Raw genomic sequence first — 13,086 nt, forward strand, 5'->3', positions numbered from 1 at the left:
ACAGGGCAATGAAGAGAGAAAGGGGGCCTTCATTTTCCGGCTCAGAAGTTAAAAAACTGAGTCCCAAACAATGATGACATCCCATTGGTTGATGCCCACTGCAAGGAGGGGGGGCTGACTCACTGGCAAAGCATATGCTTGGCATGCAGAAGGTCCCAAGTTCATTTCCTTTCATTTCCAATTGAAAGAATCAGGTAGGTGGTAATATGAAAGACCTCTGCCTGAGACTCAGGAAAGCCACTGCCAGTCTGAGTCTGATTTTGACAGACCAAAGGTTTGTTTCACTATAAGGCAGCTTCATTTGTGCTCATGTGACAAACTGGAAGCAACAAATTATGCACATGGTGGACATCAGAACTGTTTCATTTGCTCACTATGGACCTCCATTCTTGACAGAATAAAGTTACAGAGATATGGAGAAAAAAGATGTGAAACTATTTAATACTTTTGAAAAACGATGTGTATGTCAGGCTGATGTTTCTTTTTACTATTATGACCACTTTATCAAGGAAATATAAATGCTGAGCAACAATGCAATGCAGAGTTAAGTAGCTTTAAGCTGACCAAAGTCTGTGTTGGATTGCTGCAGCTACAATTTAATTGAATCATTGACAGTATTTTCAATAATAAAAGTGACTATGGACACAAAGTGCTAGAAGAGTGGTGCTCAGTTTGGAAAAATTAAGGTTATTTGTATAACAGTCTACTGTTTCACCTTTACACATATTTTGCATATTATTATAATACATGTATTATACAAGTATTATACATATTTTTAAGATACCACTGTTAATTTTTACTTTAAAAAAATCAAAACTACGTTTCCCCCCAGGTAGCATGACTGAAATATGGGAGTAAAACTCATATCAGAGAAAAAAGCTATAACAAACAGTGTCCTATTTTTCTCTCCACCATTTCCTGCTATTTTCTTCTCCCTCATTCCTTTTATTTGGCTCAACAAGAGCATATTTTCTGGCATAAAAATGTGGGGAGCCTCTAGCCACTATAAAATTCATGTCATTTTAATAGCACCCTTTCAAAGGACATGAGACATCACAGGAAACTGACAGTGCAATTGGAAGCAGAGTTTACAACTCCTCTTCTACACCCATTAACTTCAGTGAACTTAGAAGGATATACCTCTACTTAGGATTGCACTTACACTCTTAAAAATTTATGTTTAGATGCAAACTGTATTCTCTGAGACCCATCAAGCATCAACACCTTCTGCTAAACATCTTTGACAATGAATAGAAATGCACAGCACCATTCTTGAGCATTTTCAATTCACTGATGTAGAGTTTAAACAGAAAATATCTCAGTACTGCTCACATTAATCAATGTCGTTTGCCTTCACAGAGGATCTTCTAAGGATATGTCTACATTTCAAATTTAAACCAGGTTTGTATCTATTCAATTATTATGACTCTCAACAAATGAAGAAGAGATTGGATTTATACCCCACCCTTCACTTAAAGTGGCTTACAGTCTCCTTTCCCTATGAGGTAGTTGGGGGTGAGAGAGCTCTGACAGAAACTGCTCTTTCGAGAACAGCTCTGACAGAATTGAGACTGGCCCAAGGTCACATCAGCAGCTGCAGTGGGGAATCAAACCCAGTTCTCTCATATTAGAGTCCGCACTCTTAACCACTAAACCAAACTGGCTTTCTGTGGGGGAGAACTGTGGGAAATGTAGTTCTATGGAAGAACAAAGGCATCTCAGCTCCTACATATTGTTTATATTTATTTGTGTATTAATACTCTGTTATTCTCCCGAAAGGGACCTAAAGCATCCTACAACATCATGCTCCCTTCCTCCATTTTATCCTCACAACAACCACCCCGTGAACTAGATTAAATGAGAGTGACTAGGCCGAGGTCACCCATTTCAGGCACAGTGAAGATTTGAACATGGGACTCCTAAATCATAGTCTGATGATTACACTAACAAGTACCCATTGGGAAAGTAATGACAGCTAAAGTAAATTTACTCTGGTTTAAATTTGTAGTGTAGATCTTTCCTCAGTTGATTTTACATAAAGATTATCATCTGTCTTTTATTCGCTCAAAAGCTGCACCCCCGCCCTTTTAAAAAGCTGTCCTTATATTACCATTCCATGTAGGCATCATACTTTTTAAAAATGTAAGCACTATAAATACTATATAAGTTATACTAAACTATTTCTATTCACTCAGTTGGAAAAAGAAATATATATATAGTGGATTGATACTGGGGGAAAGTGAATGGGGAGAGCAGTGTATAGTCACTGTTGATATGTGTTACCGGACCCAGATCCAAAGCTGAAAACTAAAGACTGTTCTCAACTTCCAGTCCTGTCACGCAGTGTCCGAGGAAGAGTCATAAGATGCTGACACAATGAAGTTGCCAGAGCTGGAGTGGCTGGCCATGGACTGAGCGGCTTGTTGGCTTAAATTGTTGCAGATCAGCACCAGCTGGTTGCTCTGAGCTTCCGAGAGAGTGCTGCAGCTCTGGTACACACTGAAGTTGGTCTTCCTGCCAGGGATGTTCCCCTTCTCACACATGGTCTTAACCATCTTGGCCAGCTTGTTTTTACCGAGAGCTTGACAGTTGTACCAGTGAAGGGCAGCCAGATTAACAACTGGCTTGATGGACAGGTAGAAAGGGGCATCCTCATACCGCATGGCAGGGGGCCGCCTTTGTGCATATTCTTTGTAGTCTTGCACTGGACAGGTCTGTGGCGCGTGCTGTGTTGCATACACCCTGGAATCTGTGCCCCCCCTCTTGGTTTTGGTGTTGCCATCGCTGCTGTCTTGGCCCATCCATTCCAAATATTCCAATCCAGTCTCTGTCACCCGAAGCCTAATGTCCCCCCATTTGAGGGTTGACCCATGGAAACCTGTACAATGGCCAAAGGCCTTGGTATTGTTAAGCCAGACAAGATTCAGCAATCCCTCGGGATTATAACGGCTCAGCAAGCCTCTTTTGCGTAGGATAAGCTCATCGGCAAAAGTAAGCTTCATGGACTTGTGTGGCTTGTTCCCTTTACCTTTGCACCGTAACTCTATCTGCTTCTGCTTCAGTGCTTCTTGCGACCTCTTGAATTCCTTATCCCGGGTAATACTGTATCCATATCTGTGTTCCTTGAGATACCGCTCCAGGCCACACTGGTAGTTGGCCAGGCTATTTGGCTCATATTCCGAACCATCCTTCTGGCGGGCATCAACAAAAAATGAAGCCAGGTACGCATCCAGTTCTTTGCAAGGAATGACATAGATTTCTCGGGTTTCTGAGGGGTATTTAGAGATAAGGAATTCTCTGAAGTTACGGAGAGCCGTTTGGGTGCTACGGATAGTTTTCTCATTCTGCTCTCTGCTCAGTTCTGCAGCTCTCTCGTCTTGATCTGGGGCAGGCAAAAGAAGAAAAGGAAGGAAATGAGTTTGCAGCATGTACCTTTTCTCAAATTAAATTATCCTTAAAACAAAAGAAAAATTTATTTTTTTTGCAAAGATCACAAAAATATTATTCATTACATACCTGTCATTTCTGAAAAGCCACGTTCTGTTTCACAAATGATGTTATTAAGGATATGAAAAACAAACCAGTATGTGTTCTTCAAGTCATTGGCACATTTTAGTGCATGAAGATTTGTAAGGGGAAAATTCAGATATTTGAGTTGGTATGGATTTTAGAACAAGCTAGAAAATAGGAAACTTTATACTGACTCCAAGGTTATGTGCAGGGGCCCAATTATAAAATGCAAAAACCATTCCGAACAATTTCATTTGTGAAACCAGAGGCTGTACTGGTTCCCATTTTTTTTAAAAAAGAACTAAAGCCATTATATAATACACCAAAAATGTTTTTAATGACATGCACTTTTCAACTTACTAAATGAACAGTCTGTTTTGGTATAATACATACTAGAAGTTATTACATAAAGGATTTTAAAGTCACTACCGTGCAATGCAGTTTGTGACAAGTGATCAAAATACACTTCAGAGATATATGAAGAAGCCACAAAGAAATAGTTTGCTGAATGATGCTTTCATCCATCAGAATAAAGTATGCTTTATATTACATAACAAATAAGATACCAACTTAAAGATATCTATCATGTATGTCTTTCTATCAGAGGGTTCTTCATCGTCTCCCATCCAGGCACTGATCAAATCCAGAGTTACAGGGTCTTGAAAGCATTTCACATACTCAGCATGAAGTGCTCAGATAGACAGATATGCCTGTGAATTGTATCATGGATGATATCCTACTATAGCCTGGGACTCTGAAACAACCACATCGTAAATAATCACAAAAAACAATAATTGATACAAAACTCAGCTCAAAAATATTGTATGTTGGTTTTGAGTCAGTACGATATTCCTGCAGAAATGTTTCCTTAAGTGTGGGTTACATGCAAGAAATGCATGTTTGGTGCATACAAAAAGGTGATTGTGGTGAGACCCTTCATTATCATCATTCTTTACAATGAAGAGATCAGGATACCTGCACACTCTTGAGTCTTGAAAAAATTGAGAAGGAAGCTGGAATGGCTTGGGCAGGACTGGCCCATGGGGGTTTGGCACCTTAGGTGAATTTATAGATTTGGTGTCCAATCCCACATTCAATGTTTAGAATGTACTTTGAACTTCATTCATTTGGCATTTGAAATGAATTATATAAAGATTATAAAATGATAACATTTTAACATTATTACTTTTTTATTAAATTCACTACTGTCTGTCTTGGTGCCCCTTAAAGCCAGGTGTTCTAGGCTACTGCTGTCCCTGAACCTGGGCCAAATTCTTGAGGAACTATCTGTTGGCACAAGGGATTAAAAACTGGTGTGAAGTTAGAATAGCTTCAGGCTGTAGAATGTAAGAGATGAGATGTATCCTTTCCCAAATATAACAGGCCCTATTCTGGCCATAAGGGAGACAGAGAAGCAGTTGATAGCTCTGAGAAATGGTCACTTGACAACAAGGTGCCTTCTTTGACGTACCTCTGAGGAATTACTCATTTGGTACTGAACACATATGCTGCCTATGAAGACAGAGTTATAAAACTCAGATTTCCTTTTCAAGAACTACCATTTCCCTCTCTCAACAATGATGGATAGCAGGAGAATGAAGTTTACAGAATATCAAGAAGACTCGAGAATCATTGCGGAGATAACCCTTTCTTTCTTTGGTTGCAAGTTAACTTCAAGTTCATTGTGAAATGCTGAGAGGTATGCAATTTGCATGTCAACAGTTCTGACAAGGCATCATATTTAAAGTTGATCACTGGGAGAAGGACTAAATGTTTTCTAAAACAAGGTTAGCCCATGCAAACAAATTATTATGAAGGGCCACATCTTAACAGTGCTACCCTAAGCAGTTACACCCTTCTCAGTCCATTGACTTCAATGGACTCAGAAGGGGTGTAATTCTGCCTAGGACTACACTATAAATGACTTTAGGAGATATATTGTCCTATTTTGAGCAAACGACAAAATATTATCATACAGTGCAATTTCCTTCCTCGAAGAAATGTTATGATTCCAGATCTATTTGAAAGTTGTACAATGCAGATTATCTCAAATTAGTTTCTTTACATATTTTTAAATGCAAGGGAGAACCACCCATATGTTTCCCAGCGCTGATTCAAGATGCTAAGCCTAATAAAGTGTAATTTGCAGTCATGGCTGGTCTCAGCCTTCTAGCCAGATCCCTCCAATTTTACCACACCAACAGTCTCCTCTGACCATCATAGATATTTTTCTATTTACTTCTCTAGATTAGTGTTTCCACTCCATAATCTCAGGCCTACCCTCAAAACTTTTAAGATTTTCCACTTTTGCGCTACATATTCATAGAATCACGGAGTTGGGCCATCATACAGGTAAACCAGTCCAACCCCCTGTTCAATACAGGATCAGCCTAGAGCATTCCTGACACATGTTTTCCCCAGCTGCTGCTTAAAGACTGCTGGTGAAGGGGAGCTCATCACCTCCCTTGGTAGCTGTTTCTACTGTTGAACAACTCTTACTGTAAAGAAGCTTTTACTAATCCTTTCCCACCCTTAATTTAAACCCATTATTGAAGTCTTCTCCTCTGCTACCAACAGGAACAGCTCCCTGCCCTTGTCTAAGTGCCAGCCCTTCAAATACTTAAAGAGAGCAATCATGCCCCCCCTCAACCTCCTCTTCTCCAGATTGAACATTCTCAAGTCCCTCAGCCTTTCCTCACAGGGCTTGGTAACCAGGCTGACTAAAGTCCCCCATTCCTCATAGGGCTTGGTCTCCTGGAACTGTTACTTAAATCCAGTGATAATTGTATGTGGTTAACAGTGCCATCCTAAACAAAGTTACACCAGTCAAAGTCCACTAAAGTCAATGGACTTCAAAGGGTGTAACTCTGCTTAAGACAGACCAACTGCAATTCTACTTTGTTTAAGTGATGGTTCTCCACTCTTCAAATATTCTCTAGTTATTGTTTGTTCAGCAGGAGATAACTTAGTGCTATGATCCTTGAAACATAGCACTGCTCATAATAAATGCTCTTTCTGGTACTAAGATCTTTATACCATAGACTGAGTTTAAAGCATCCAAAAATTAGATTAGAGGGAGGGGGCTAGTAATAATTCTGGGGCCCTGGAATCACTGACAACTCCTCAACCAAAGCCACTCTGGCCCCAAGCAAGAGCCAGCTCTTGTCCCATGTGAGGCTGGAAGGAGCTGCCATGAAAAGGTAGGCTGAGTCCCAGATGGGTGAACATAAACAGCCACTAGGGTTGCCAAGTCCCTTAGCTGTTGTGGCAGGGGGCTCCTCTCTCTCGCACTTTGTGTGTGCACCGCGATGACGCCACCTGGAAGTGACATCATCGCATCGGGCACATCATGATGGGGACACTCTAGGATTCACAGTAAAAACTCTATGGTACCGTAGAATTTTACAGTGAATTCTTGAGCATCCCCAGCATGATGTGCCTGATGCAATGACATCACTTGTGGGTGATGTTGTTGTGCAGGGCATATCATGTGACGATGGGGCTCTTTGGGGGCAGGGATCCCCTCAGCAGCCTGCTCTGAGCAGGTGGGTTGGGGGGACCCTAACCAGAGGATCCCCTGACCCCAGCGGGAGCTTGACAGTCCTAACAGCCACTGACACAAGTGGGAACCCTAAGATCCATGGGAGCCTTCTCTTCCTGCCTTTCATTGGGTATTGGACCAAGGCAGGGGCTTTTTCCAAGACTGTTTTTGCCTCCCAGACTTTCTATGGCTGTGGCAATCAGCTATAGAACAGTCAGAGCCCCCCGCCATACCCTCAGCTGCTGCCCTTAAGCTGCTGCTGCCTGACATAACTCCAGAGATAGGAGAGATGCTGGTAGTGGTGGTGCTACAGCAGAAGGGCTGTTGGGGCCCTCTGAAGCAGTCCCCCTCCCTGTGCAGGGCCCATGACTGCTACCTAGTTGTCCTGCGGCTAAGACAACCCCCCCCCCCCAGCCTGGGTGATTCAGATGATACATTAAGTGACTTAAGAGATCATTTTAGGTGTATTAAAAAATCTTGACAAAAGTTGATAACACATGGTTGCCTACAATGTAGTTATTACTATCAAAGCCATTTTTAGAAGCATATTTAGAAGCAATATTTTTTAAAAACACACACACACACAAGAAATTACTGCCATTATTTGTTGATGCCAATACAAAATTCACCCTATTATTCCAGTGAATATCCAAGCATCTATGCTGTTCAGAATGCTCATACTCCAGCATATATCACATCCACCCAGCAATTATTTCAAAACTTCTCAAGCTGTCAGAATCTTGAGTGACAAGAGTACTATTCTAAAAAATGCCCCTGTCTAGGCATCCTAAATGGCACAGCTTGAAACACGCTAAACGCTCATTGCATTTTAATAGATGGGCTTGTCACAACAAAACAGAGTCACAACATCATGTGTGTTTGTGTTGTGGCTTGTTTACATTGCCTGGTAAAAAAGACTGATGTGTCTACCATGAAGCCATAACAGCTTTTATGCATAAAAAGATTCACTGTATGAACTCAGCACCTCCTCTGGCAAAAATAAACAGATTCTTTGAGCTATGTAGCTAGAGGTCCCAACCACAGTTTAGGGGTGAGGAATGAGCTAAGCTACGCAAAAGGCTCTGAGTTTAGAAGCAACCTTCACTGGAATTAGTACTCCCTTAACCAGTTCTGTCAATACAAACTTCTACATGTGAAAACAAGGGAGAAGGGCAGGGTTGTTGTTGGGGTTTTTTTTTTTTGAGCAGGAACGCACAGGAACGCAGTTCCGGCTGGCTTGGTGTCAAGGGGTGTGGCCTAATATGAAAATGAATTCCTGCTGGGCCTTTTCTACAGAAAAGTGCTACGTGAAACAATGGTGACATCAAGGGGTGTGGCCTAATATGCAAATGAGTTCCTGCTGGGCTTTCTCTGCCAAAAAAGCCCTGGAGAAGGGTAACGTGCACAGGAGAACGGAGGAGACAGTGATGGCGTACCGGACGTACCGGACCCGGGAGCTGCAGCTAGTGCAGAACGCGGCGGCCAGGCTGCTACTTGGTCTCCCAAGATGGGAGCATATACGGCCAGGGCTGCGCGGACTGCACTGGCTGCCAATCGTATACCGGATCCAGTACAAAGTGCTGGTCATAACCTTTAAAGCCCTATATGGCCAAGGACCGACCTACCTGAGGGACCGTCTCTCCCCATATGAGCCCCAGAGAGCACTGAGGTCAGTGGGGAAAAGCAGACTGAATATCCCTGGGCCAAAAGAAGTTAAACTTCAAAGCACCCGCACCCGGGCCTTTTCTGTTGCGGCCCCACAACTCTGGAACCAACTCCCAGAGGAGGTGCGGGCCCTGCGGAACTTAGACCAGTTCCGCAGGGCCTGCAAGACCGCCCTCTTCAAACAGGCGTTCACCAATAACTGAATTAATGTTTACCGCCAGATTAGTAACGTTTACCGCCAATGTTGACTTAGGAATGTTTTAATTAATTATTGATTATTGACTGATTTTAATGTGAATTTTAATGTGAATTTAATGTTTTTATTACTATTGTTTACCTGAAATGCTGTTAGCCGCCCTGAGCCTGCTTCGGCGGGGAGGGCGGGATATAAATAAAATTTTACATTACATTACATTACATTACATTACATTACATTACATTACATTACATTACATTACATTACATTACTTAGTAGTGTAAGGTGGCCAAACATCACAGGAGAAGATTCTGGGTATTCTCCAATGTATGTGATGCATCTTTACTCAGCCCTTCCTCCAAGGAGCTCCTAATAGAAGAGTTGGTTGTTATATACTGCTCTTCTCAATAGGCTTCCCAATCCTCAGGTCCCAGCGGGGGATCTCCTGGTTTTACAAGTTTCCCCCCACCCCACAGCCAGCTAACCGGCAGGGGAAGCTCCACCCCCCACAGCCCCCACAACTCTAGATCTCCAGCAGTTTTAGGGAATAATGGGGAATTGATCTGCGGATATCAGGGGCTCTAGGGGAGCTGTGTTTTGAGGTAGATGCACCAAATTTTCAGTATAGCATCTAGTGCCTCTTCTCAAAACACCTTCCAAGTTTCAAAACAATTGGACCAGGGGGTCCAATTCTACGAGCCCCAAAAGAAGGTGCCCCTATCCTTCATGATTTCCTATGGAAGAAAGGCATTTAAAAAGGTGTGCAGTCCCTTTCAATGTGATGGCCAGAACTCCCTTTAGAGTTCAGTTGTGCTTGTCACAGCCTTGATCTTGGCTCCACCCCTAATGTCTCCTGGATCCACCCCCAAAGTCTCCTGGCTCCATCCCCAAAGTCCCCAGATATTTCTTGAATTGGACTTGGCAACCCTACTTCTCAACCCTAAGGTAAGCTCAAAGCATCTTACAATCACTGTTCCCTTCCTCTGCCCACAACAGGCACCTTGAGGTAGGTGGGGCCAAGAGAGCTCTGAGAGAACTGTGACTGGCCCAAGGTCACCCAGCAGTCTTCATGTAGAGGATTGGGGAATCAAACCCAGTACTTCAGACAGGGCCAGCCCCGTCCCTGGGCAAAGTAGGTGATTGTCTAGGGCACCAGCCTTCTGTGAGTGCCAAATTGGGTATCATCCCTGTGACTCAGAGACACTATCAGTGCAAGGGGGGCACCAGAAGTTAGCCTTGCCTAGGGCGCCAGACAGTCTACGGCCAGCTCTGTCTCCAGGTTAGAATCCATCGCTCTTTTTTGTGTGTGAGTGTTGCGTGTGTGTGTACACACGCTTGTGTGTCTGGAAGTCATGGTTGACTTCTGGTGGTCTCTAGGGGGGCTTGGACATTTCAGAGTGGTGGCTGGTTACTTCCTGCTTTTGTGTCCCAGCCCTGTTATTTCTTGGAGGTCTCCCATCCAAGTACTTGCCAGGGTTGGCCCTGCTTAGCTTCCAAAATCTGAGATCAGCCTTGCCTGGGCTATCCAGGTCAGGGCAAGCCCACCAAATTTAACCAAAGATCACAATGGGGTAGTTCCAGTGCCCCATACCTGGACGCCCCTTTGGATGTTAAAATCCAACTTTTTTGCTTTTTCTGTGAGCAGGGGCAGGCAAAGTGGCTGCCATCTTCCTCTCTATGCCAGCTTTCAAATCAGACCCTCTAAGTAGGACACTAAGCAGGGAAACAAAAAAAGAGTGCAGTGGAATATGCAATAAATATTTTATTACATTAATCATAATAAGCTATGCTGTAGTCTCAGCCAAAGAATATTCTTAAATCAACTTTGGAATGTGATTGTAATTTCAGGCTTAGCAGCATGAATCCACAAGACTGTAATTAATATAATAAATCACACTCTGGGTTTCACTACAGAACTTCAAGGTATTTCGTTGATATATAGTTTATAAATGGCCTATACAGTCCTTTGCCCTTAATTTTTTTTATTACATTGCTAAAGCTAGTGAATCAAAGGTACCCGCTTCTGATTTATCTGTAATATTCACCAGAGATGTAAATATACAGTGTGTGCAATGAGTTATTGCTGTCAGCTACTAACACCACAGGAAACCACAGGTGTGTCTTGGGGAATCTCATTCCCACATTTCCCCCTTCCTTTGAATGATGATAACGTGGCAACCATTGCTGTTGTAGAATTCACTTTCTCATTTTGAAGTTTTAAACAGATTAAATTACTGATTTTTAAATAAATTGTTGTCCTTTTCTTTAATATACATTGTGCATAATTGTCAGTCTTTGTAAGATTTAGAAAAAGCAAGAGAAATTTCTGCCAGTGATTATCCTTGATAGTTGGAAGGAGGTTTCCCTAAAAACAGCCACTGGGTCAATGCCCACTGGGATTAGTGTGAAATGGAGATACATGATTGTAACAACATTGTCTCAACCTCCAGAGGATTTGAATTGTTTGAACTTTTCAACAGAATCCTTTTCAACGGAATCCTGAACTTTTCAGCCAAATCCTGCAGCTATGCTTTCTCCTTGTAGTTGGCTCACATCTTTAAGAAGAAGAAGATGAAGATATTGGATTTCTATCCTGCCCTCCACTCCAAAGAGTCTCAGAGCGGCTCACAATCTCCTTTACCTTCCTCCCCCACAACAGACACCCTGTGAGGTGGGTGGGGCTGGAGAGGGCTCTCACAGCAGCTGCCCTTTCAAGGACAACCTCTGCCAGAGCTATGGCGGACCCAAGGCCATGCTAGCAGGTGCAAGTGGAGGAGTGGGGAATCAAACCCGGTTCTCCCAGATAGGAGTCCGCACACTTAACCATTACACCAAACTGGCTCTCCGTTTGCTCTCTTTAGCCTGGAGTTTTTAAAAAGACATCTCAGAATGCTAAAATTCCATCCCCTCGCCATATTTATGTATTTATTCAGCTTCACAATATTTGACATGTCAATATCAGTGGATCTATTTAAGTTCTGAGTTCATAGATAGTGCTAAACTGCCTATCCTCAGGTACTCCAATTCATTCATAAGTCCTTGCCAAGATCATTAAAGAAAACTGTAGAAGGAAGTAAGAAACGCCACAGACCCAGACAGCTGGATAGACTTTGTTTTCTCAGATGCTTTGGAATCAGACCTCTGTGGCAGAAGATACCCAAAACTTTGTTCTCATGATCATAGCCAAAATGTTCAGAAGGATATAGGTTAAAAATATAGTGTAAAATCAAAATTCTTGGAGTAGATTCCTGACAAAAGCTACCAGTTCAACACACCACAAGCACAGGTATCTTTTCTAGACAAACAAGTACTTCATGTGCTAATGGGGATCTCCTCATGATTAATGTATTGGAGGAGGAGGAAGAGGAGGAGGAGTTTGGATTTTTATCCCGCTTTTCACTCATAAGAGTCCCTTGGCGCAGAGTGGTAAAGCTGCAGTACTGCAGTCAGAGCCCTCTGCTCACAACCTGAGTTCGATCCCAGCGAAAGCTGATTCAGGTAGCCAGCTCCAGGTCGACTCAGCCTTCCATCCTTCCGAGGTGGGTAAAATGAGTACCCAGCTTGCTGGGGTGGGGGGGAAATGTGGATGTCTGGGGAAGGCAATGGCAAACCACCCCATAAAAAGTCCGCTGTGAAAACGTTGTGAAAGCAACTTCACCCCAGAGTCAAAAATGACTGGTGCTTGCACAGGGGACTACCTTTTTTTTTCACTCATAGTCTCAGAGCAGTTTACAACCTACTTCCCTTCCTCTCCCCACAACAGACACCCTGTGATGTAGGTGGGGCTGAAAGCTCTGAAAGAACTGCTCTTAAAAGAACAGTTCTGAGAGAACTGTGACTGACCCAAGGTCACCCAGCTAGCTGCATATGAAGGAGTGGGGAATTAAACCTGGTCTCCAAATTAGAGTCCGCTACTCTTAACCACTACACCAAATTGGCTTTCATAGACTAGCCCTCTACCTGCTATTACATGCATAGGAGTAAGACCTCCAAAAGTGATGTACAAATTAAATTTAATTGAACAGATTTTATTGCCTTTGGACCAGTTGCTAGAAAATCAAGGGGCAAGGCAATTCCCCCTCCCTTTTTACTGTATACCTTAGGTAAACTTTTCCATTGGATTTTACCTCTTGCCAAAAGATGCTGAAATCTTCCCCATAATCTGCCAAAAACA

The 13,086-nt window shown here is 42.8% G+C and overlaps 1 protein-coding gene across 1 annotated transcript in view; it reads right to left on the bottom strand.

The window, feature by feature from the left end:
* Nucleotides 1–2,219: 2,219 nt before the first annotated feature.
* The window catches only part of KIAA1958 (KIAA1958 ortholog), a 74,932-nt gene continuing 64,065 nt past the window's right edge, over nt 2,220–13,086 (bottom strand). The window contains exon 4 of the mRNA XM_060237152.1: nt 2,220–3,382. Within this exon, the coding sequence (XP_060093135.1) occupies nt 2,337–3,382 (1,046 nt within the window). The 3' untranslated portion in view covers nt 2,220–2,336. The remainder of the gene's footprint in view (nt 3,383–13,086) is intronic.

Source organism: Heteronotia binoei, chromosome 4 (genome assembly GCF_032191835.1).
Source record: "Heteronotia binoei isolate CCM8104 ecotype False Entrance Well chromosome 4, APGP_CSIRO_Hbin_v1, whole genome shotgun sequence".
Lineage (NCBI taxonomy): Eukaryota > Metazoa > Chordata > Lepidosauria > Squamata > Gekkonidae > Heteronotia > Heteronotia binoei.